Consider the following 24949-nt stretch of genomic DNA (forward strand, 5'->3'; position numbering starts at 1 on the left):
TTTAGTGCACTGAGGTGCTCCTCTACGTGAGAAGACTGGTTGGAATAGAAACAGCATTCCCTCCCAGTGGGGGCACATGCTCCTCCTTGCCCATTGATCAGGGTGTCCAACAGCCAGAGATTTTGCAGTTCTCTGAGGGCAAGTGAACCATCTGCATTTGGAGGCTGGTGATGAGCTTCCAGCATGCTGTAGGCCCATGGGTAACCCTTCCAAGAGGTTTCTAAAAGAGAAACCCTGTGTACCAAAAGTGGCTATGGTATCATTTCGGGACCAGGTGGCCACTAACAGAGCACCAAGAGCAGTAAATTGATCCTCTACTCGTGGTTATGGACAACCATAACCAGAGAGAACTTTGAGCAGAGTGATTCTCTGGTAATAGGAATAATTTGGGAATTGTATAGGCAATGGTTCCAAGACCTTCCTGGAAGGGAGGGAGACTGTGGTATAGAGCAGAGCAGCATAAGAAGAACAGTACTGAGGAAGGGAGCAATTCAATTGGAAAGGTAGATTTTAGAGAATGAATTCCAGGCAAAATGAGTGAAACTCAAGGAGTAGAGTGCTTCCAGGCATGGGAAAAAGAGGGCATTCTGGGATTGCCAGTCGATGCTGGAAACCGAATGGATGCCTTTACAGTTGCCTTTATTTGGGACAGAGGTCAATGGTGTGCTACCTGATTTGTTCGGGCAAGCTGTCTTATGGCACTTACCACAGGAGTGTTTGTAGTGGTCTAAGATACTCCAATCCAGTTCAGATAAACCTGTGACCATAAAAACTGGCCAGAGGAATCAAGGGAGGCACACAAGGAAGAAACCCAGGAGGAGCTGAGGATGAATGCAGAATTACATGGAATGGGATTTGATGATCCAAGGTAGGGGCTTGAGTTTCCATCTGCATCCAGAATGTAGAGTGGGTTTCTTGAGACTCCTGAACGTGAAGAATCCAGTAGGTGAGGGCCTAATATGTTGGGGGTCCTCAGTTCTGTGGTTAAGTTCTCTATTTCTTGGTTAAGGTGTTCCCTTTTCCCGTAGGGAGATGCACTTGCTGGTATTTTAATGCTTGCGACTTTGATAGCATCATGAGACTAAGGATAGAGTTGAAGGTGGGGGATGAGAACTGCTCCGTTCATAAAAACTGCTGCTCTGTGGAACAGACGAGGACTGGCTGACTTCTCTGCCCAAAGAGGAGCAGGGGTTTTGGGAGCATGCTGGGACAGCCAGTAAAATAAGACCCTCCCATTGGAGTCTTTATCCAGGTTTCCAACACTGAGACAGTGGCTAAAGCGTGAAGGACTAGTGCTGTGAATAACTTGCCAAAAGTTCGTTACTTGGAGTGTTTTGGAGAAACCTTGCCTTGAGCTTGTGATTGGTTGATTGGGGTGGGAGTATGGGAGGAAGGGCAAAGCATTTAAGCCTGTTGGTCAGAGTAAGGGGGCTAGGAGTAGAATAAGTGTCATACGCTGTATTGATTTGAGGTACAGCATTAGAATGAACAGTAGAATCCCACAATAATGAGAAGCCCCAGACTGCTATTTCTGCCAACATCAAGAATTGCACTAAGAGGACAATCGTAAGAGAGAGAAGCAGCTTAGTTCATTGAGGGTGTAACTGCAAATCTCAGGCCATGTCTTGTCTCTTGGGTTAGTGATCTGCATCTGTTGTCATTTGCTTCTCAGCCTGTGGGCCTTGGGAACAGCTGTCTGCCTCAGATATCTGTTGCATTGGAATCTATTTCGTTTTCAAGATCAAGTCACCAGTGGATTTCACAGTCAAAGTGTTCAGTGTATACCTTTTGTGATACGACATGTGGATTCTGGACTCTACTCATCTTAGTTTGGCAGCAGTGGGAGTGGTGAGCAGGATTTCAAAAGGCCCTTGCCACCATGGCCCTAGAGAGATTTGTCTTTGGTGGTGTTTCCAATAAACTCAGTCACTGTGTTGTGTCAGGAGCCAGGTCTCAGGCAGCATTCCCAAAGAATGGTACTGTGAAACAAGTTGGTGGGTTTCTGAGATTTTCTTTGCCAACCCAGTACATGAACCTTTGACTCCTATGCTTCCAACCCATGGGTACAGTGGCATAAGGCATTCTGTTACTATCTCATAGGGACTAAGCTTGTAGGAATGAAATGGTCTAGATCTAAGGCTCAACATGAGTAAAGGAAGGGCTTTGTACCAGGGGGTACCTATGTTTTCAGAGAATTTAGTAGAAGACGTTTTAACTCCCCCATTAACTCTTTCAATAATTCCTGAAGGCAGGGTGTTGGTGGTGATAGGTACTTACGATGGAGATATTGAGTGATTGTCCAGGATTAAAGCACTACATATTTCTTGAGGGTCTCCCCATAATGGAATGATGTTTTCTTCTAAGAGGATTTGCTCTCCCCCAGAGGCTGTGGCAGTACAACAGGGCCATACTTCCATCCACCAGGGAAACCTAGAGACCATAAGCAAAGCGTCTTTGTAACCATGGACAGCTGGGAAATGAATGAAGTCTACCTGCCAAATTTGAAAGGGTATATCTGGGAGATGAAACCATCCACAAGATGGCTTCAGAGTGTTGGATGCTTTGTGTTTGGGGTGGGTGTAACTAATCTTGTAGATGGTGGTGGTGGTGGCAGCCAGATGAAATTCTCCCTTCAACATGTTGGGCAAGTTCTACTAGCTTGCTGTGTCCTCAGTGGCTGAATGAATGAAGGTGTTCCATCCAAACGAATTTTCAGTTTTTAGGGAGAATTCTGAAACTGTTTAGGTGAACCCCTATTCCTGTAGTGTTATCAAGTATGCATTCCTCTTTTTTTAGTTTTCCTGCCTGATAATGAGCATCCTTCTCTGTGCTGTAGAAATTTCTTCTTTTGTTACTCCTTCAGGGGGAGATGTGATTGGCAGTAAGGCTAAGCCTTTGGGGCAGAGTGATAGTTCCATAGGTGCTGAAAGGAAGGAGAGTCCAAGTATATTGATACCTCTCCCAGAGAAGAGCAATAATGAGTTGGTTTTCAGGGGCAACTGAAATTAAGAAGAAGCCACTACAGCAGTTAAGCACCATGAAGTGAATGACTCAAGTTGGTACCTGGTTAAGAACATTGTTCATGGACAATAGCTGCACTTCAGTTTGGGATCACTTTCAGTACATGATTTTTGGAGTCTTTAAATGATTGTTTTGCCCTCTGGTTGTAGGACATCAATACAGTTTTCCTGATAATTTCTTGAGAGATGAGATGCCAGCTAGTTTTTCTGATCCTCAATTTCAGGTAGTCAAAAAATTCTTTTTTTATTGGTTTCCAGTGCTCCACAATCCCTTCCATACATCTCAGAATTTTCATTTCCTTTCCCCCATTGCTGCTACCTCCCCACTCCCTCCCAGAGATGGCCTATAGTTCTATATAGGTAGTACACAAACACTCCTATTAAATACATCTTCACCTTAGCCATGTTACACAGAAGAATCAAAATGAATGGGAGAAATCATAAAACAAACCAGAACATTATATAAAAGAAAATGATCTGCTTCATTCTGCCATGGAATTTCATAGTTCTTTCCCTGGATGTGGAAGGCATTTTGCCTTAAGAGACCATTGGGAATTACTTAAGTCCTTGCATTGCAATAAAGTACCAAGTCTACCACCTCACACACTGTGGTGGCTGCTGTGTACAAAGTTTTCCTGGTTGTGCACTTTTCACTCAGCGTCAATTCTTGTAAGTCCTTCTAGGCCTCACAGATGTCTTCCTCCTCATCATTTCTTATATTACTATAGTATTCCATTACATTCATATACCACGACTGGTTCAGCCATTCCCCAATTGGTGGGCATCCCTTAGATTTCCAGGTTTTGGTCACCGCAAAGAGAGCTGCTATAAATATTTTTGTCTTTCCCATTTTTGTGATCTCTTTGGGATATAGCCCTAGAAGCAATATTGTTGGTTCAAAAGGTAAGAACACTTTTGTAACCATTTGGGCCATAGTTTCAAATTGCCCTACAGAGTGGTTCGATCAGCTCACAGCTCCACCAACAATGAATTAGTGTTGCAACTCTCCCACACCTTCTCCAACATTTATCATCTTCCTTTTTTGTCAAGTTAACTCATGTGATAGGTGGGATGTAGTACCTCAGAGGTGTTTTGATTTGCATCTCTGTAATCAGTAGTGATTAAGATCGTCTTTTCTTGTCGTTATAGAAAGATTTAATTTCTTCCTCTGAAAACTGCCTGTTCCTATCCATTGACCTTTTATCAATTGGGGAAGGACTTACATCCTTCTCCATTTGACTCAGTTCTCTATATATTTTAGAATACAGTCCTTTGCCAGCAACATTAGTTGCAAAAATTCTCTCCAAGTTTTCTGCTTGCCTCCTTATCTTGGTTGCATTGCAATTCCTTGTGCAAAAAGTTGTCAATTTAATGTAATCAAAATTACGCATTTTCCACTTCATAATGGTCTCTATCTCTTGTTTGTATCTCCTTTTCCAAGCTGTTTTCTGTTTTCTTCTTGCATAATTCTAATTACTCTTCCCAATGTTTTACCTACTTATTTTGATTTTCAAAATCCTTTTTGAGCTCTTCCATGGCCTGAGACCAATCCATATTTCTTTTTGGAGTCCTTGGATGTAAGAGTTTTGACTTTGCTATCTTCTTCTAAGTGTGTCATTTGATCTTCCTTGTCACCATAATGACTTTCTAGAGTCAGCATTTTTCTCCATTGTTTGGTAATTTTCTCCACATATCAGTTGACTTTTAACTCTTTCTTAAAGTAGTGCTCTCCTTCCATGGTGGAGGTTGCACTCTCCCGAGCTTCAGCGGTTTTGTACTTCAGTTTTCAGAAATAATATCTCACCTCCACCCCCTGCAACTGCATGTCCGTTTGCCATTCACCTCTACCTCTTACATTTCTACCTTCAGGTAAATTTCTATTTATCAACTCCTACAGGAAATCAGTCTTGATTTCCTTCCTTATTCCTTGTTCAGATGTTGTCTTCACCTAAGAAATTATTATCTTTTACATATTTTGCATTCATTTTCTATTTGCATGTTGTTTTCCCAAATAGATTTAAATTCCTCAACATCGTTAACTGCTTATTCTTTCTTTGTACACCCAACATCTAAAAAAGTGACTGGCACGTAATAACAACATCTCACTGAATTGAACTGAATTGAATTGAATTAAGTGGTACAAAATGTTGTTAAGGAAAAGCAAAAGTGTTCTCTCTGTAATGAAACATATCCATTACTGGGACAAAACATCTCAGTACATTTGGAAATGTGGAGATGACTGAATTTTAAATTTTTCCATTCTGCTTTTGCCACTCTACAGACATTCAGTTCAATTATTTATTTACCACATGGACTTTTTGTGAGTGTGTTTATCCAGTGCTTCCAAAGTACATAAGATCCCCCTGTCATGAGACTGCTCTGCCAGAGACTAAAATTTCCCAGAAAGGTTTATGAATTGTTCCTCGCCCATAAACCCCTTCATTCTGCAAGAAAAGTGAACTATATCTGCATAATATCAGTAATCAATCAATCAATCAATAAGGATGTATTCCTAGGGAAGAAAAGCAAAGCTGGTGAAACAAAATCAGAGTGAAACAGTTTCTGCCTTCATGGACCCGAAATTCTAACCAGAAATGACATGACAATATTTTTTTTCCGTGAAAAGGAATCCTCACACTCAAAATTTTAACATTTCCCAATATGCCAGTGTTTGGCATCCTGCCTAATAATACAAGGTGTTGGAATGCAATTTCATTATTTTTATCAGATATTTGCAACATATAGAGTTAGCCAAGTGGAGAATCAATAGTGTCCATCGTATGGGATCTCAGGCCTCTGAAGTTATATTAGTGTTGTACTTTTTTCAGATATAGCTCGAATCAAGGGATGGAACACGTATTCAGTGGGGAATCAATCTTCAACTCCTTCTCCCCATGTAGATCTACCTGCATCTACTCAACAAGTTAGAGTCTGAGAGAGTTTCTTGGAGTTCTGAGAGCAGTAAGCAATTTGCCTATGTTCATATGACCAGTAGGGGTAAGAGGTCGAATTTGAAGGTGTGACTTTTTGGCTCTGAGGTTGCCTTTTGTTTCTCTGTGTAATTCTGTCTCTCACTGAGATTATTATCATCAATTTCCAGATGAAGAAACACAGGGTCATCGAGGTTTAATGACTTTCCCTTGGAATAGCTGACTAATAGTTTGAAAGCTATGATATGAACTCCAATCCTTCGGTTCTTAATCAAGTGCTCCGGTAAAAGGCAACTTACTGGGTTAAAAGGAATGTGTTTGGGGCCAAAAGACCTATGTTAAAATTCTACCTCTTACCAGTATGACCTTGGGTAACACAGTACTTGGTGCATGGTTCACAGCTCAATAAAGCTTGTTGGCTTGACAATCTTCCTTCAGTTCCTCCAGTATTTCTTTTGAAAATGACAGTTAGATTAGATGAGAATTAGGGTATTCTCCAGTTGAAAATACTATGATCTTAAGTCTTATTTGAAAAACACATCCTCTGATAAGCTACATATCTTTTGAACATGAGGATATTTAGCTCTCTTGAAATCCTAACAGTATGGAAATAAGATTATTTCCTTCCTTTTGAAACTGGAGCTATAAGACCCCAGAAGGCCTTATTCAGGTTTAAAGTCATATTAACCCAAGATGAGGAAAACACAGCAAAAACTTGTAGCCTAAAGTGAAGATGCAGAACAAAAAATTGTCCTTCCTTGTTATTTCACATTTCCCCCTATAGATTATCCAGGTGAAGACTTCGTACAGAATAGAGGTGAGACTGCAGGGTAGAAAACATTCTAACATGCAGCTGGACTTCACTGCCTTTTCCAATGAAATTGTCTCTATATGCATCACAAAGTAATACATTCCAAGGGCTTTCATATCATATATTGGTGGGGGTTGTGTTTCAGCCTCCTTTCAGTTTTATGATTCTTTTACTCAGTGCAACAGCTGTTTGGGATGTGCTCTTTGTCACAGGATGAAGCAACTCATAAGAAATCCAGCTCCATCTTTATTGTAAGAAACCAGATAACTATTTATCCTGTCTCCATTTATTTCCAGGAATCTTGCTTCATTCACTTTCTCCCTCTTAAATGGCTAGAATGTAAGAAATCCATGATAATTCAATTCATAACCATAATAAATCTTTGGGAGGCAGACTACTGACATTTAGATCAAATATTTCCTTCTGTTTTCTTCAGTTCCTCCTTCACTCACTTCATTCTTCTAAACTATACCACACATATCCTCTTTTTCTCTAGGACATCATTTAATTATACCATGTACTAGAAATTTCATGTCACAGAATCTTCCTTAAAGAAGAGGGAATACTCAGGTGTTTAGCTTTTTACCAGTCAGTCAGAGGAACTAGCACATGAAAGGCACTTAATAAATTTTGACTGATGGACACAGTTCATAAGAAGTACAGAACATGATGTAAAGTAAATTCTTGCACAGTTCCCTGAAGCTTGAATATATTTTCCTACACATATACTAAGTAGAAAATTGGAATGAACTAGAAATACGTAGGAAGTATCCATTCATAGTGAACTACAACTGAAGGGATTCATGTGTAAGGAACACATGTCACCAAGACACAATTGAAGGGATAAATCATGGTTTTGATATCGTGTGTTGTCAATGTCTTCTACTGCTGTCATTACATGAGCTTAGGTTAAGCCTATTCCGTGCCAATCCCTTTACGATCTTCCTTCAGATGATCTTGTCTAGGCTTACTTTGAGCCTGGGACAAGACTGAATCACTTAGATCCTTAAACATCCACCAAGTAAACCTGGGTCACCCTAATTCAATAATTCTGAGAAGGTAGCAAGGGCTCCCTTTTTTGGACAATTAACCTATGACATCAACCATTTTGTCTGCATCCACTGCATATCAAGCCTCTTCCTTCATCTGAGTTTTCTCCAGGTGTGCTGTCTCCTCACAGAGAGTGAACAAAGTTCAGAAGATCCAGGAGATGTAGCAGCACCAAGTGGCTGTGGGATTCTGAAGAGGAACAGGGCAACAAGCCCATTGTCAAGGAACAAGGTGGTTAGGAAAAAACATGGGCATCCAGGGCCCCTTGGAGATACTGTGTCAAGAGATTCAGCCCCTGATACTCCACCAGGTTATCAAAAACAGAGGTCATCCTGGTGACCCACAAGAAGGTATTCCAGGTGGTCCCCAAGGAGGTTTTCCAGGTGACCATCAAGGAGGTTTTCCAGGTGGTCTTCCAAGAAGTTTTCCAGTTCGTCCTCCAGGAGGAGTTCACGGTGTTCATGAAGACCATTTATTCTACAAGGTTATTTATTGTACACAAATAAACAAGCATTCAAATGGACAAGCAAGTATTTCAAATGAGAGGAACTCAAGTCAATTTAGTACAGTAAAGAAAAACGAAATAATATAATCAACTATCATAGTTCTATGATAAGGAAAGAACAATATTTGAGAAAGAAAATTGTTACAAGTATTTGAATTACAAAGGAAATTAAAGAAATTATTTAGAAAAAAGAAAAATCTAAAAAACTGAATATTTTAGGGAGAGTGCCAGATTCAGTAGAAGAAATGAAAGTCCACAGAACTAAAATTCTTCGGAGCAAGCCAACAGTATCACCTGGATGAACATTTTTCTTGGTGTGTGCATGGTTAACTTTGAGGGCAGTTGCTCAGAAAAGAAAGTTACGAGAGAGAAAGAATTTGGTGAGACATGCTCACCTGAAGAGGAAAATGGTCCATGTGGTCTTTTGATCCTGGGAGAAAAAGAAGACAATCATGGAAGAAGAAATACTAAAAGTCATAGGAGAAATAGATAGACTTGAAAAGAAAAAAATAGAAAAATGAAAACTCAGAGCTCTTTTAATGTCATGCCAATCAAATTGCCAAAGACTGCTTTATAATTAGGAAAACTTAATGATATAACATATTTCTAGGATTAAATACTCAATATTCTCAACGAAAAAATGGGAACAAAAGCGGTCCAATAAATATTCCAATAAATAATGCAAAGGAGTAACCATCAAGAATGTTTGGTACTAGTGAAAAACAAAGAAAAGTTGACTAGTAGAACACAGTATGTTTACATATTTAAAGAAGGGAATATTATATAGTGGCACAGTGTAGGTTCAGTCCAATGACAGCAGCAATTTTATTAAAAGTTCACTCTTTGACTAAAACTCTTAGGATAACGTCAAGGGAAACCTAGAAATTAGGTTTAGATTAAGATCTAGGAATAAGGAAGGGATCTATGAATTGTGGAATGGATGAACAAATAATGATGGCATATAAATTTTCTCAAAAAGTACAAACTAATAGCAATATGAAATAGTTCTCCAAATAACTAGTGAGAGTAGAAATACAAATCACAAGAACCCTGAGGTTTCACTTGACATTCACAAATTTAAAAATATGACAAAAGATGTGAGTAGAAAATACTGAAAGAATTCTGGAAAGGTAAACAAAGTAGGGCATTGTTGGTGGAATTCAGAAGGAGCGAAGACAATGTGAATTATCTCATTAAAAAAACAAAAAAACAACTCACCTAGCATATAGATGCAAGGGAGACAACCTAAAAATTATTGGACTACCTGAAAGTCATGATAAAAAAAAGAGCCTAGACATTTTATTTCAAGAAATTATACAGGATAACTGTACTCATTCTAGAACTAGAGAGTAAAATAGAATTTGAATGAATCCATTGATCACTTCATGAAGGAGATCCCCAAAGGAAAACTCCTGGTTATATTATAGCCAAATTCCAGAGTTGCCAGGTCAAGGAGAAAATATAATAAGCAGCCAGAAACAAGCAGTTCAAATATTGTGGAAAGACAATCAGGATAATGCGAAATTTAGCAGCTTCTTCATTAAAGGATCAAATGATTTGGAGTGTTATATTCTGGAGGTCAAAGGAGATAGGATCACAGCCAAGAATCACCTACTCAGTAAAGCTGAGCATAATCCTTCAGGGCGAAAAGTAGATATCCAATGAAATAGATGACTTTCAAGCGTTCTTGATGAAAAGACTCAGAGAAATAGAATAGAAAATTGGACTTTCCGCTACAAGATTCAAGACAAGCATGAAGAAGGTAAACAGAAAAGACAAATTATAAGAACCTTATTAAAGCTGAACTGTTTACATTCCTACAAGGAAAGATATTTTTAACTTACACACACACACACACACTCACACACACACACATAATGACAGAAGACACAGGGCTCACCCTGAATGTGACGGGATGACCTCAAAAATAAAATTAAGGGGTGAAAGAAGAATATAATAGGAGAAAGAGAAAGGGAGAAGTAGAATGGTGTAAATTATCTCCTATAAAAGAGGCAAGGAAAAGCTTTTAGAGTGGACAGGGAGAGGAGGTAGGTGAGAGGGAATGAGTGAACCTTAATCTCATTGGGTTTGGCTTAAGTAGGCAATAACATGCTCTCTCAAATCGGTATGGAATTTTATCTTCTCCTCCAGGAAAGTATAGGCATAGGGAATAAGACAGGAGTGGGATGGAGATGATAGAAAGGAGAGCAGATTCGGGGAGAAGTAAATCATGTGCACCCAGTTTTGAGGAGGGGCAGGGTCAAAGGAAAGAATAGAATAAATAGGGGGACTGGATCGAATGGAGGACAATGTTGGTCTTTCACAACATGACTATTGAGGAAGTGTTTTGCATGACTTCACACATGCAACCCACATGAAATTGTTTGCCTTGTCCTGGAGGGTAGGTGGGAAGAGAGGAAGGGAGAGAAAGTGGAACTCATAGTTATGAAAATATTTTTTTTTAAATTTAGAATGTAACAAAAAATACATGCTAAAAATTGTTTTTACATGCAACTGGGAAATACAATATACAGTCAATGGTGTATAGAAATCAATCTTCCCGTACAGGAAAATTGAAAGGAAGAGAATAAGAGAGTGTGTGTATGGGATGATAGAAGAAGGGCAAATTGAGGATAGGGGTAATCAGAATGTATGCTATCTTGGGATAGGGAGAGGGGAGAGATGGGGAGAAAATTTGGAAATCCAAATTTTGTGGAAGTGATTGCTGAAAACTATAAATATTTTATTTAATAAGAAAGAACAAAATGTAATTGGGGAAATTATAAAATATTACACAAAAAGAAATATAAGCAATGACTAATGAACAATATGAATGGAAAGAACAAACAAAACCACATCCCTTTCCCTCCTTTTCCCTCCTTTCCCTTCCCTTTGTTTCCTTTTGTTTCCCTTCCTTTGCCTTCCTTTCCCTTCCCTTCCTTTCCCTTCCTTTGCATTCCTTTGCCTTCCTTTCCCTTCCCTTCCTTTCCCTTCTCTTCCTCTCCCTTCCTTTCTCTTCCCTTCCCTTCCCTTTTTTTCCTGTCCTTTCCTTTTTTTCTGTCGTGTCCTATTTCCCTTTCTCTCCCATCCCAAAACCTGAAACATACTGCATTCTTACGTGGAGCCATCACAGGGTCCATGTCTAAGGGCTCTTCTGGGCTCTCCTGGCTTAAGAGGGATTATAAATAGCAACTGTTGCTGTTTTCCTTCCAGTCTGATGTCTTTGCTTTTCTTTTTCCCACGAAAGGGGACACGACCTGGCTACTTCTTAAACAGGCCTATTCAGTGAATGAGCATTACCTCACCCTAAGTAAGGATCTGCATAGACCTTGACCTACAGGGGCCAAGGTCTCCCGGTGCATCCTGGTTATTTCTAGTCTTCCTGATGAATATCTGGTCACTGGATTCAGATGACTGTGGAGGAGAAGTGAGGCTGGTGACCTTGTACAACCCTCCATCACTAAAAACAAAGTCAAGGGCATGTCATGTCCTCATTTCTCTGATGGCAACGTGGTTCCAAGTTTGGAAACTAAGGACAAATATAACAACAACAGCAACCACCTGGTCATAGGGTATTATCCTGGTGACAAATTTCTCTATCTTCCTTGTTTTTATTTTTTTTTCCAATTTGTTTTTAATTTTCAACATTCCTTTCCCCAAAATTGCGAGTTCGAAGTTTTCTCCCCATCTCTCCCCTCCCCCCACTCCAATAGGCTGTGCATTCTAATTACCTCTTCCCCCAATGTGTCCTCCCTTCTATCACTCCCCTCCCTTCCCTTATCCCCATCTTCTCTCTTTTCTTGTATGGCAAGATAGATTTCTATACCCCTTTACGTGCATTTCTTATTTTCCAGTTGTATGGAAAAGCAATTCTCAACATTCGTTTCTAAACCTTTGATTCCCAACTTCTCTCCCTTCCTCCCTCCCCACCCATGCTCACTGAGAAGGCCAGCAATTCAATATAGGCTATATATGTGTAGTTTTGCAGAAGACATCTTTAAAAGCCAGTTATATAAGACTAACTATATTTCCCACCATCCTATCCTGCTCTCTGTTTATACTCTTCTCTGACCTTTTCAATCCCCAAAAGTATTTACTTCTAGTTACTCCCTCTTCCCATTGGCCCTCCCTTCTATCATCCACCCTACCCAACTATTCCTTTCTCTCTTGCTTTCTTGTAGTGTAAGATAGGTTTTCATATCACATTGAATGTGCATGTTATTCCCTCCTTAAGATAAATGTGAAGAGAAGAAGCTTCCCTTTTTCCCTCTCACCTCCACTCTTCTCCCTTCCATTGAAAAGACCTTTTTCTTGCCTCTTTCATGAGAGTTAATTTGCTCCATTCCATTTCTCCCTTTCTCCTCCCAATATATTCTTCTCTCTCACCTTAATTTTATTATTTTAGATAACATCCCTTCCTATTCAACTCACTCTGTGCTCTCTGTCTTTAGATATATGTGCATAATCCCTCCAACTACCCACATAGTGAGAAACGTTTTAAGAGTTACAAATATTGTCTTTGCATGTAGGAATGTAAACAGTTCACCTTTAGTAAATCCAATGTGATTAGTCTTTCCTGTTTACCTTTTCATGCTTCTCTTGATTCCAGTATTTGAAAGTCTAATTTTCTATTCAGTTCTGGTCTTTTCATCAAGAATGCTTGAAAGTCCTCTATTTCATTAAATGACCATATTTTCTCCTGAAGTATTACAGTCAGTTTTTTTTGTGTAGATGATTCTTGGTTTTAATCCTAGTTCCTTTGACTTCAGGAATATTATATTCCAAGTCCTTCTGTCCCTTAATTAGGAATCTGTTAGATCTGTTATCCTGATTTTATTTCCACAATACTACAATTCTTTCTTTCTAGCTGTTACAATATTTTCTCCTTGAGCTGGAAACACTGGGATTTGCCTACAATATTATTAGGAGGTTTTCTTTTTGTATCTCTTACAGCAGGTGATTGGTGAATATTTTCAATATTTATATTGGCTTCTGCCTCTTGAGTATCAGGGCAGTTTTCCTTGAAAATTTCATGAAAGATAATGCCTAGGCTCCCTTTTTTTTATCATGGATTCAGGTAGTCGCACAATTTTATAATTGTCTTTCCTTCATCTATTTTCCATGTAAGTTGTTTTCCCAATGAGATATTTCACATTTGCTTCTATTTTTCATTGCTTTGGTTTTGTTTTGTAATTTCTTCATTTCTCGTGAAGTGATTGTCTTCCCTCTGCTTCATTCACATTTCTTATGAACTATTTTACTCAGTGAGCTTTTGAACTTCCTTTTCCATTTGGCTAATTCTGCTTTTTAACGCATTCTTCTCCTCACTGGCGTTTTGGACCTCTTTTGCCAACTGAGTTAGCCTATTTTTGAAGGTTTTTCTTTCTTCAGCATTTTTTTGGGTCTCCTGTAGCAAGCTGTTATCTCAGTTCTCATGATTTTCTTGCATCACTCTCGTTTCTTTTCCCATTTTTTCCTCCACCTCTCTTACTTCATTTTCAAAATATTTTTTTGAGGTTTTCCATGGCCTGAGACCATTGAATATTAGTTTTGGAGGTTTTGGATGAAGCAGCATTGACTTTTGGTTCTTCCTCTGTTGGAATGCATTTTTCTTCCTCATCCAAAATGATGGAAGAATATCCATGTTCACCCAGAATGTAGCTTTCTATAGTCTTCCCCCCCCCCCCACCCGTTTTGGGCATTTTCCTAGCCAGTTACTTGACTTTTGAGTCCTTTGTGAAGAGGAGGGTATAGTCTGGGGACCTGGAAGTTCTCAGTTCCTCCAAGGTGGCCTAATCAAGAAGAGGAGCTTACTCCTCTCCTACCCTGCATTCTGAGCTGGGAGCAACCATAAGCACTCTGTTCTGGCCAGCATCTGCCAGTAGAGTTCCTCCTTCAGAGCTTCCACCTGCTGCGCTGGCAGTACTCTTCTTCAACCCAGGAGAGCCACTCAGGGCTGAGACCCAGATCAGTGGCTCAGTTGTCCTAGGGGCTTTAGGCTGAGGCCTCCAAAAATCAAAGCTGTCATTGCAGTTGCTTCTGCTAGAGAGGCCGGACAGTGTTCCTTTCTGATGCTGGTGAGAGAGCTTTCTCACTTACCTTTGAAGCTGTCTTTGGTGTTTGTTGGTTGAGGAATCTTGGAAGTGCAGCTGTTGCTGAGGATTCCTTTGCTGAGGCCTGCTGCAGTCCTGTTCCTGCTGGTGCTAGGTGGACAAGTCTGCACTGTGCTCTGCTCAGTGCCTGGTGCGATAAATCATTCCTGCGAGCCTTCCAGGCTGTCCTTAGCTGGAAATACCTTTCACTCTATCGTTTTGTACCTTGTGTTGCTCTAGAATTTGTTTAGAGTCATTTTTAGAGGTATTTTATGAGCTATGGAGGAGGGAGGTTCTACAGGTCCAGCGTTCAATTCTGCCATCAAAATGTTTGGGATACAACTGCTAAAGCAGTCCTCAGGAAAAAAAAAATCATATACCTCTTCTCAGGGCAGGGGCCCCTAAGCAGTGATGCTTCTCCTGCCTGAAGGGTGATCACTGGGTGGTTACACCACCAGAAAACCACAGTCAATGCCACCCACTCCACAGCTTCTACCCTCTATCTTCTTTTACTTAAAATTTTTTCACAAATATTCATTAGAGACATTGGTCTGTAGCTTTTCTTCTTCCTTTTGGCTCTTCCCGGTTTAAGCATTAGCATCATATTTGTTTCGTTAAAGGAATATGGTAAGACTCTTGCTTTGTCGAATTTTGCAAATAGTTTATATAGTATTGCAATTAATTATTCTTTACATGTTTGATAGAATTCACTTGTAAATCTATCTGGCCATGGAGATTTTTTTCTTAGGGAGTTCACTGATGACTTATTCAATTTCTATTTCTGAAATGGGTTATTGAAATATTATATTTATTCTTTGGTTAATCTGAGTAATTAATCTATCTAAAAACTATACAGCCATTTCACTTAGATTTTGAGATTTATTAGTATACAGTTGGGTATAATAACTCATAATTATTGCTGCAATTTCCTCTTCGTTGATTGTGAATTCACCCTTATCATTTTTAATACTGGTATTTTTAATAGATTTACCTCCTCATTTTTTATATCATCATATCAAATTCAACTTATTCAGAAATAAAGGGGTATATGTCTATGTATATTTCTATTTATAACCTCCCAAATAGAGACACAGTTCTTTAGAATTTCAAGTATCATCAACCTGTATAGCAATGTGAGCAGTTTAACCTAGTTAAATAAGTATTTTCTTTATTCTTTCTTACTATCTTATGCTTCTCTTGAGTCTTATACTTGAAGGTTAAATTTTCTGTTCATATCTGATCTTTTAATCAAAAAATTTGAAATTTCACTGTTTCATTGAATGTTGGTTGTCTCTTCTGAAAGAATATGCCCAGTTTTGCTGTGTAATTGGTATTACTTGCTTGTTATCCAAGCTCTCTTGACTTCTAAACTATCATATTCCAAATTTTCTTCTTCTTTAATGTAGAAGTTGCCAGGTACTTTGCAGTCCTGTCTGTAGTTCCTTGATATTTAAGGTGTTTCTTTCTGGCTACTTGCAGTATTCTTTCCTTGACTTGACAATCCTGGAATTTGACTACAATTTTTCTTGGAAGTTTAATCTTATATTTTTTTTCAGGAGGTGATAGATGAATTCTTACAATGACTATTTTACCCTCTTGTTCTAGGATTGGGGCTTTTCACTGATAATGTCTTGGAGTAAGTTGTCCAGGCTGTTGTTCTGATCGTGCCTTTGAGGTAATTCTTAATTTACCTCTTCCAGATTTATTTTCTGTGTCAGTTGTTTTACCTGTAAGGTATTTTACATTTTTCTGATTTTTTTTCTTTTGGTTTTATTTAACTAAATCTTGAAGTCTCCTAGTGCTATTAGCTTCAACTTCCCCAGTCTAATTCTTATGTATTATTTTTCCTCAGCCTTTGTACCACCTTTTCCATTTGGTCAATTTTATTTTTTAAGGAGTTGTTTTCTTCATTCAATTTTTGTGCTTCCTTTTCCATATTATGGACCTCTTTTTTTAGATTCTCTTGCATCACTCATTTGTTTCCTCAATTTTTCTTCTGCCTGTCTTGTTTGATTTTTTAAAAAATCCTTTTTGATCTTTTCTAACAGGATTTTTGTGCTTGATACCAGCTCACATTCCTCTATGAGGATTCACATGTAATTGTTTCAATTTTGTTGTCCTCTTATGAGTTTATTGTTGGATTTTCTGTGTTTCTGTAGTGTCATTCCATGGTCAGGGTTCTCTTTTGTTTTGCTCACTTTTCTAGTCTGTTTCTTGACTTTTCAATTTGAACTCTGCTCCTGAGATACCAGGGGTCCTGTCTTAAGCTTCCCATACTGGTAGCCAGAGCCATGAACATTGGCTTTCTGACTTTGTTCCTCCAGGGGTGTTGCCTCAGTTGCTTTGTTGGGGCAACCTGGCATTAGTCATGCCTGTTGTGATGTGGGTTCCAAGCCTGGCAAGATGTCTGCTCCACTGGGGCTGGAGCCTTCACAGCTGCCTTCCTGTGCCACTGGCCTCCTGAGCCAGGAGCATGGGCCTATTTTCTGATCTATGCCATGACGAAAAGTCTGCCTCTGACCTACGTGAAGATCACATTACCTGGGATACACTCTGCTTTTATCGAAGTAAGATGGACCTTTCCTGAAGTCCCTCTAAGCTGCTTTGGTTTGGAAAATTGTTGAACTACATGTTTTTTGTGGATTCTGTTGCTTCAGAATTCCTTTAGAGGACTTATTTAATGTCCCCCCCCAATTAAAGGTAGCAGAGCTCACTCAGTCAGTCTCTTAGCTTTTCTCCAACATTCTGGTTGCACCTCCATATTGTAAAGTTGTAGAAGGACAAATATAGCCTACAGAAGAGGTGTGTGTGTGTGTGTGTGTGTGTGTGTGTGTGTGTGTGTGTGTGTCTGGTCACATAGTTGTATCTGTCTGCAGATGTCTGATGTATGTATTGCCTTCTCTCATACAGTTGGAAAGTCTGTCTGTTGGTTGACCTTTGTTTCTCTGTTAGTATTTCCTCTGAAGTTCATGGTGATGACTATATATTACACCATGTGTGACAATAGGGAAGAAATGGATATGTAAACTAATCCAAAAAATTACGGAAGTAAAGAATAAAATAAGGAAAGAAGAAAGGCAGAAAGAAGAAAATAGAAAGATATATACTTTCCAGTTTTGACCATGGTGAAATTTTTAGAATATGAAATCTAAAACACTTTACATGTTTTAGATATAAAATGAATAAAGTCAATGTAAATAGATTAAGAAGATGAATAGTGGAGTGGGATACCATTTACATTAATTGTCTCTGATCATCTGATATGTAAGTCATTTATAAGAATGAAATCAATAGATGGTCAAAATATTACCCAATAATCAGATGGCTAAGGAAAATATGGATATTTGCATTTTCTGAAAAAGATATTTATATCTTTTACTTGTAAAGCAATTTAATTTAAAAATAAATCTCACCCTTCCGTTGCCCAGTAGATCATTGATTGTTATAGAAATAATAAAGGGAAAAGAGTAAAATATTATTTCAGTAAAAGTAACCTACAGTCTTGTCTGCCACAGTATGCAATTGAACATGTTTTTTCCAAAGGGATTTCAAACCATCTACAACCATTTTAAAGATTGTTCCACTTCATTAATTATTAGATGAATGGCTATGAAAATGACTCCGAAGTCTCGTGTTACAACCCTATCACTAGCAAAGTTATTTAAAGAAGGATACAGTTTATTTTTGAGGGAAAATAGGCAGTGATGTGGCCTAGTGGATAGGGTGCTGGGAAATGGAGTCTGAAAGATTCATCTTCCTGTGTTCAAATCTGCCTCAGACACTTGAGTGTGGGTAAGTCACACTGGCAAGTGTAATGTTAATTAGATCTTCCTCACCCATTAATAGGCCTCCAGTATCTTTCGTTAATTTCTATTTAGGCACAGGATTAGAGTGTCCTGCCCTCCAACTCTGAACATGTGTAAATACTCTGAGGTGAGGTTGTACTTTGGAGCTTATTCACTGGAAGTATTTCTTTAGCCATATGTCACTCTGGGTAGCAGCAAAGGAGCCCTCAGCTTCGAAAGCCCAGATGTTTGACCATATATATGTATATATATATATGTATATATATATATGTATATATATATATATACATATATATGTATATATATATATATGTGTGTGTCTATGTGTGTGTGTCTGTGTGTGTGTGAACGCATACATGTGCATGTGTATGTGCATGTGTGTTTGGATGTGTACATATATACACACATGTATATATGTCTATATGTTATATATTATATTCACACACATATAAACATATGTATGTATGTATGTATATGGTCATACAGTTGGATCTGTCTGTTGATCTGTGATGTGTGTATTTCTTACTGTCAGGCAGTTGGAAACCCTGCCTGTTCATCTGTGTTTCTCCATTAGTTTTTTCTCTGAAGTTCAGGGTGATGACTTTTTCCCCTGAAGTAAGTGAGTGATATATGTGCTCCATTAAAGTGATCGTTGACCCCCTCAAAAGTTGCTCTCCTTTTAGAAAAGCAGATCTTAGAACTTGTACAGCAAGGCCTCCTGGGTATGCCAGGGTCCTTTCTGATACCAAAATTCATTTAACTCTGTTTGCTTCAATTCCTAGTCTGTAAAATGAGCTGGAGGAGGAAATGACAAACCACTCAGTATCTTTGCTGAGAAAACCCCAAATGGGATCACAAAGAGTCAGACATGTCTGAAGGGACTGAACATCAATAGCAATGGGAAGACAGATACATTTAGACAGTTTCAGTCAATGTGGGAATTCAGGTACTTTTGTCTTCCTGAAGTTAGATAAATAGGAGTTGGCACTCTTATTTTTCATGTTCTCATGCCTCCTCAAGTCTCTTTTCTTCCCTGGCTTACAAGTGAAACAAAAATTAATCTTTACATTCTATTCTTTCCTCCAGTCATGTATGGTTCTTGCTATTCCTCTTCATGCTTTTCAAAACAATTAGAATTTTAAAAGATTTGTAAATAACCTGTTTATATCCTTTTTCTCAATATCTGTACTTTGAATATAAATCAAGGAAGTAATCATCAGAGGGAATAATTCTGTATATAAAAAGCTAATTAAAACTTTATTTTTATTTGTGCAAAATGAAATTGAAATAACATAAGTGCCTTCTACTAGAGGACGGCTAACCATATCATGATCATGTAAATGTAAAGATGTGATTTGTTAATTGAATTATCAGATAAGAAGACTATGATTATATCAGAGAAACACTGTAGTATTTTTGTGAATTCATGTAGTGACAGAAGCTGAACTAGGAGAACGATATGTACAATGACTATAATTATGTAAATAAAAATCCCAATAGTGGCTGGTTGCAATGACCAGTCTCCGTCCCGGATAATAAATGATGAATCATTTGTCCCTTAAGAGAAAAACTGATAGGCAAAGGTTTAGCACTTTGACTCTGCTACCTATTCATGACTGTGGATGAGTTACTTCACCCACTGGGCTTCATGCTCTTTATCTAAAAATGAGGGAATTGGACTATATGGTCTCTAAAATCCCTTCCGTAAGTCCATGAATGAGATCCTATAAGCCAATGAATGTGGTCAGGAAATGGGTTGAGTACCTCTTTACCTGGAGAAGTAGTTCATGATAGAGACGTTTGGTGAGTAGAACATTTGAAGGAAAGATGGAGGGACACATTAGTTTTGAGGAAAAATGTTTTCTGAACCTCAAATATTTTTTGAAAACCTAATTTAGTTAAGTTTTGGGAAATATCATTTAAGATATTGGGTAGAAGCAGTAATGGGGAGAGGTATGCTAGCTAGGTGCCATGATGGCTGGTATCCTCAGGTGACCAAGGAGAACAGAGGTTGATGTTTATGTAGCTTTTAATAGGAGTAGATGGGGCAGGAGCTTGCTTGAACAGTTACTGTATCTAGTAATTTCATTTCTGTTTTTTAACCTTCCATTGTATATTGACCTTGATAGCTCATTCCTGGCACTGGAAAAAAGTCAGTGAAAGTTCATGAGTCAATGACATTTGAATGACTTTTGCAACACAGGATATCAAAATTTACCCTCAAGCAAGGCAGGGGAATCACAGGATTGAAGACCAGCCATTACGGTTATCACCACATCATATGCGGTGTTTCCAGGCAAGCAGGCTTTAAAGGCTTTGGCTACCTTTTATTTCGTGGTGACTTTTTGGGCAGGAGTTTTGCCAGCCCTCAAACAAAATCCAACCAAAACTTAGAGAAGGAACTGATCAGGATATGAACAGTTTCTTCAGGTAAGGGACTGAGAGTGATGTTTCAAAGAGGACATTGTTTTCTGAGGTCCTTATAAGAGCAGTTGCCTTCAGTCCATGCAACACAGATAGCATCGACACCATGGCTGCTACCAAGTGGCTCCTGCTCCTTTTGTCAGTTGCCCTGCTGGGCCTGAGCGCAGCTCAATTGACAGATGAAGGTAAGTGGGAGACACAGAGAATCTAGGATCATGTGAGGAGGTTGTTGGTGTGGAGGTCAGGGTTATGTTTAAAGTGAAATCATTTGGAGTTTACCATTCTCAGTTATTCAGGTATTTTTATCTTCCTAGAGTTAGATTAAAAGGAGGTGTTAGTCTTCATTTCCATGTTCTGATGACTCCTCAAATCTCTTTTCTTCCCTGGGTACCAAGTCAATTCCAACTTACTCTTTAGACTCTATTTATTCCTTTCTTCAGTTATCTATGTTCCTTGATATTCGGAATGCATAACATTCCATTATTTCATATTTGTTACTCGTCTTTACCTCTTGGAATTCCTAGCTTCTGTTAATGTTGCATTTCTGTCTTCTCTAGGAAGAAATCTTTCTTGATTTCCTTGCTCGACTTCATGTTCAGATGTTCTCTTCACCTAAGAAATTATTATTTTTATATACTTTGCATGTTATTTTTGTACATTTTTTTCCAAAATGCAATTTTAAATCCACAATTTCAGGGACTGTTTACTCTTTCTTTGCACACCCAGCACTTCACAAAGTAAGTGGCACATAACAGCCACTTAATACATTCTTAATGAACTCAGTTATCTAACATAAAATACTGAAAAGCAATTAAAATTTTTTTATGTTTTCTGAAATGTTTCCACTCCTGGGGGAAAAAATAAAGTTTGGGAAACATGCAGATGACATTTTCAATTGAGATTGTGACACTGTATATGTATATATGTATACATATATATATATTCATTTCAATTCTTCCCTTTACTATATGGAGCCCTTTTTTTTCAATGTGTGTGTACAATTCTTCCAATATACCAAAGTTCTCTTTGAAATGGGGCTGCTCAGGCAGAGTCTAAACTATTCCCTAAATACTTTTGAATTCTGCCTCAGTCATCAGGCTCTTGATTCTGGGTCAAGAGGAAGCTATGTCTTCCTAACACCAATAATGAACAAACATTTATTTCCGGGGATTCAGTACAAAAGTAGAGGACTAAATTAGAGTGACGAAATTTATGCCTTCATGGAGGTAACATCTTAACTGGAGATTACACCAAAACGGTTTTTTTTTTAAATTAGAAAGGGAACTGTTTACATAGAACTAGCCAAAATTTTCTAAACATGCCAATATTGGGCATTCTGCCCAATAAAATTAGTGCTGAATACAATTTTATTATTTTTTCAGAAGTATTGACGTCATATAGAGTTAGAATAAGTGGGGAAACATAATAATATGCAATATATGTTATCTGTGTATTCTCAAGTTGTATTAATGTGGTAACTGTCTCAGTTACATAGGTAATCAATTAAAAATTCCCAAGGACTTTTGTACCATAAATTGTGGAGTACTATACTTGAGCTTCTCCTCACTTTGAAAGATTCAAGTATTCAGAGCACCAGCTGTTTTGGATGTGATCCATATCAAGGGATGAGGCCATTCATAAGAAACTTTGGCCCACTTTTGAAAAACCAAAGAACAAACTACCATTTCTCCTCTCTGACAATAAACCTACCAGCCTCAATCTGTTTACTTTCTGAAATAGCTCAAATGTAGGAGATCATTAACAGTGCCATTCATGATCATAACAAATCTTTATCCTGCAGGCTGCCCTCATTTAAATCCAATCTTTCCTTTTCTTTCTCAGTTTCCTTCTTTCCCCACTTGATTCTTCCTTATCATAGTTCATAAGATCTCTCTCACTCCAGGGCATCATATGCTTGGCCCATTTAGTAGGAATTTCATGGGACAGAATTTTCTTTAAATTATAGGGCAAGAGTCCACACTGAGAGGTTTGACTCAGAGGTATGAGTCAGTCATAGGACCTGGCACATTTTAGGCACTTAACAAATATGTATTGATGGACATAGTTCATGAGAAAGAAAAAAAACATGCTGTGAATTCTTTACCTGTATGATGAAGATTGCATTGACATTCCTTCACAGTATACTAAGTAGAAGAGTCGAATTTTATAAGAAATATGTAAGAGGAAACCATACACAGAGAACGTGAGGCCATCCACAAATGAGGGATGCACATATAAGAAATAACTGTGACTAAGACACACAGAAAGGGAGAAGTCATGCTTTTGATAGAACAAGCTTACAATATCTTTTACCGCTGTGATTGCATGAGTCTAGGTTAGGCCTGAGCCTTGCCAATGACTAATATGATCTTCCATCACACAATCTCATCTAGGTTTCCTTTAAGACTGGAACCAGAAAGGATCTCTCAAATCCTTCTTAGTTATCCATCGAGTAAGCCTGGGTCACCCTTATTCAACACTACAGGGGAGGTAGCAAGGGCTCCATCCTTTGGACAATTAGCCTATGAGACAAATCACTCTGTCTGCATTCACTGCATGTCAGACTTTTTCCTTCTTCTGATTTTTGTTTATCTAATCTGTATCCTTTTAGAAGAACAAAATGTAGAAAGTCCAACAGCAGCACCAAACGACTCCCAGCAAGATGATCCAGATTCTGGCAATCAAGAAGGTGGTGATGAAAAACCTGTAACTCAAGGTCCTCCTGAAGATGACGAATCAGGAGATGCAGCTCCAGGTGGCCCACAAGGAGGTCCTCAAGGTGGTCAGCAAGGAGGCCCACAAGGTGGCCAGCAGGGAGGACCTCAAGGTGGCCAGCAGGGAGGCCGTCAAGGTGGTCCTCAGGGAGGTCCTCCAGGTGGACAGCAGGGAGGACCTCAAGGTGGCCAGCAAGGAGGCCCACAAGGTGGCCAGCAGGGAGGCCGTCAAGGTGGTCCTCAGGGAGGTCCTTCTGGTGGCCAGCAGGGAGGACCTCGAGGTGGCCAGCAGGGAGGCCGTCAAGGTGGCCAGCAGGGAAGACCTCAAGGTGGCCAGCATGGAGGACCTCAAGGTGGCCAGCAGAGAGGCCGTCAAGGTGGTCCTCAGGGAGGTCCTTCTGGTGGTCAGCAGGGAGGACCTCAAGGTGGCCAGCAGGGAGGCCGTCAAGGTGCCCAGCAGGGAAGACCTCAAGGTGGCCAGCATGGAGGCCGTCAAGGTGGTCCTCAGGGAGGTCCTCCAGGTGGCCAGCAGGGAGGCCGTCAAGGTGGTCCTCAGGGAGGTCCTCCAGGTGGACAGCAGGGAGGCCCTCAAGGTGGCCAGTAAGGAAGTCATCACCTCTCCCCACCACCAAGGTACTTCATTTTTCTTCTCAGTGAAGGATTGTCCATGTTTGAATATGTAGCGACTGTCAACTGACATTTTGTCAGTCCCAGAATACCTTTTCACCTCTTTCCTATTTTCTATTAGTTTGATTCTGCTTCGCTCTTCTGCAGACTATGTGCTCCATTTTGCTTCTTTATGTCTCCTTGTCCCGGATTGGCACATGGGGACAGCGATAGAGACGGTGCAGGGGAAACATAGATCGGCAGCATTGGGGAGGGAACAAGAAAGAGACACGTCAAAAGCAAGAGAGAGATCAAAAGTGAGAGAGAGAAAGAGAAATAGAGAGAAAGAGAGAGAGAGAGAGAGAGAGAGAGAGAGAGAGAGAGAGAGAGAGAGAGAGAATTCGAGAGATCAAAAAATCACTTATTCTTTCCTGCTTTCTTTGTGCTACTCATAGCTGTCCCTGTCCAGTGTCTCTCTCTAAATATTCTTTTGTTTTCTTTTCAAAATTGCAGTAATGTATGACTTTGTCATTGCCATTGCCTGTAGGCCAGGGAGCCAGTCAAGCACTTTTCATCTCCTAAAAGCTTCTTCCTTTCTTATTTCAGTGCCTGAAAAGGAAGATGTATGTTTGAGAGGCATCCTTCAATCCTCATGTGGACCCGGATATTGGAAGAGTACATACCTCTTTATCTTCTCCTTCCCTTTCTTTACAATACCAATAAATACACAAGTAGTTAAAAATTGACTCCTGCTTCTCTTTATCGTATTCTATGTCACTCATCTTTCAGTATACTGGTTTCTAGACACAGTGACAGAAGTATGGCTACTTGGTGCTTGACTGATTCCATATTATTCGATTGATGTACAGCCCTGACCTGGAATTTGTGGCACAGTTTTGAGTCCCCAAAGTTAGCCATGCTTCAAAACGGATGGGACCCATCCACATAACAAATAGTTTTCAGCCCCTTTCAAATTCATACTACTTGAAGG

General features: G+C 39.2%; 2 protein-coding genes across 2 annotated transcripts in view; both read left to right on the forward strand.

Annotated features, from left to right (window-relative positions):
• Positions 1-8150, forward strand: part of LOC140512274 (uncharacterized) — a 34328-nt gene extending 26178 nt beyond the window's left edge. Inside the window, exon 4 of the mRNA XM_072621489.1 lies at positions 7923-8150. Coding sequence (XP_072477590.1) covers positions 7923-8150 — 228 coding nt within the window. The remainder of the gene's footprint in view (positions 1-7922) is intronic.
• On the forward strand, positions 1-24704 carry LOC140512275 (uncharacterized). Its single transcript, XM_072621490.1, has 3 exons — positions 1-372; positions 23250-23985; positions 24565-24704. The coding sequence occupies exons 2-3, from the start codon at positions 23367-23369 to the stop codon at positions 24702-24704; spliced, it is 759 nt and encodes a 252-aa protein (XP_072477591.1). The 5' UTR covers positions 1-372; positions 23250-23366.
• The last annotated feature ends 245 nt before the right edge of the window (positions 24705-24949 follow it).

Source organism: Notamacropus eugenii, chromosome 6 (genome assembly GCF_028372415.1).
Source record: "Notamacropus eugenii isolate mMacEug1 chromosome 6, mMacEug1.pri_v2, whole genome shotgun sequence".
Classification (NCBI taxonomy): Eukaryota; Metazoa; Chordata; class Mammalia; order Diprotodontia; family Macropodidae; genus Notamacropus; species Notamacropus eugenii.

Coding starts and splice junctions, on each gene's coding strand:
- LOC140512275 (XM_072621490.1), top strand. CDS start 23,367: ATGACGAATCAGGAGATGCAGCTCCAGGTGGCCCACAAGGAGGTCCTC. Junction 23,986..24,564: donor CACCTCTCCCCACCACCAAG/GTACTTCATTTT, acceptor TTCTTATTTCAG/TGCCTGAAAAGGAAGATGTA.